Source organism: Myotis brandtii, unplaced genomic scaffold (genome assembly GCF_000412655.1).
Source record: "Myotis brandtii unplaced genomic scaffold, ASM41265v1 scaffold10, whole genome shotgun sequence".
Lineage (NCBI taxonomy): Eukaryota > Metazoa > Chordata > Mammalia > Chiroptera > Vespertilionidae > Myotis > Myotis brandtii.
This window is the reverse complement of record NW_005353325.1, coordinates 2,642,298-2,642,883: the sequence shown is the minus strand read 5'-3', so window position 1 is coordinate 2,642,883 and position 586 is coordinate 2,642,298. Positions and strand designations below refer to the sequence as shown.

Here is a 586-nt window from a genome sequence, read left to right as displayed (position 1 = left end):
AAGCCCTCCGCACTGCTGCCCTGGCTCCGTGCAGCCTGTGCGGCGGGCTATCGTCTGGATGGCCTGGATGATTTTGAGGGCAAGGAGCATAGTTTTTAAGCCTTCAAAACACCCCGTTAGACACGGGAACGCTACCTGTTGGATTGAACAGGATTACCTTGTCCTCTATATGAGATTACTCTCTACTGGGACCAATCGCCCTATTTTGTTGAGCATTTCCGGGGAGTCCTGGGCGCAGGCTTCCCAGTTCTCTTTGTCTTCCAGCGGCGAAGACCTGCGCGGACAGCCCAGCCCTCGGGGAGGTGGGGAGAGCGCCGCGGAGGAGACCCCAAGACCCTCAGCTCGCCCAGATCTAGCTCTTCCCCCCACAACACCGGCTCTTCCCCTCTGCCTTGACTTCCACATCTTCCTCCACCTCCGCCTCCCCGCTCCATGCCTGTCTCACCGCCCCTCGTCCTCTGTCCTCGGTCTGGAGCCCCGGGCTGCAGCCGCGGCCCGTGGGGCTGGGAAAGCCGCCTCGGGGACCCCGCTCCGTACCTGAGGTTCATGTCGCCGTCCACCAGCAGGGACAGGAGGTGGGAGAGGT

At 62.3% G+C, this 586-nt stretch overlaps 1 protein-coding gene across 1 annotated transcript in view; it reads right to left on the bottom strand.

The window, feature by feature from the left end:
- SLC10A4 (solute carrier family 10, member 4) overlaps positions 1–586 on the bottom strand; it is an 11,010-nt gene that overhangs the window by 4,581 nt on the left and 5,843 nt on the right. Inside the window, exon 3 of the mRNA XM_005853167.2 lies at positions 538–580. Coding sequence (XP_005853229.1) covers positions 538–580 — 43 coding nt within the window. The remainder of the gene's footprint in view (positions 1–537; positions 581–586) is intronic.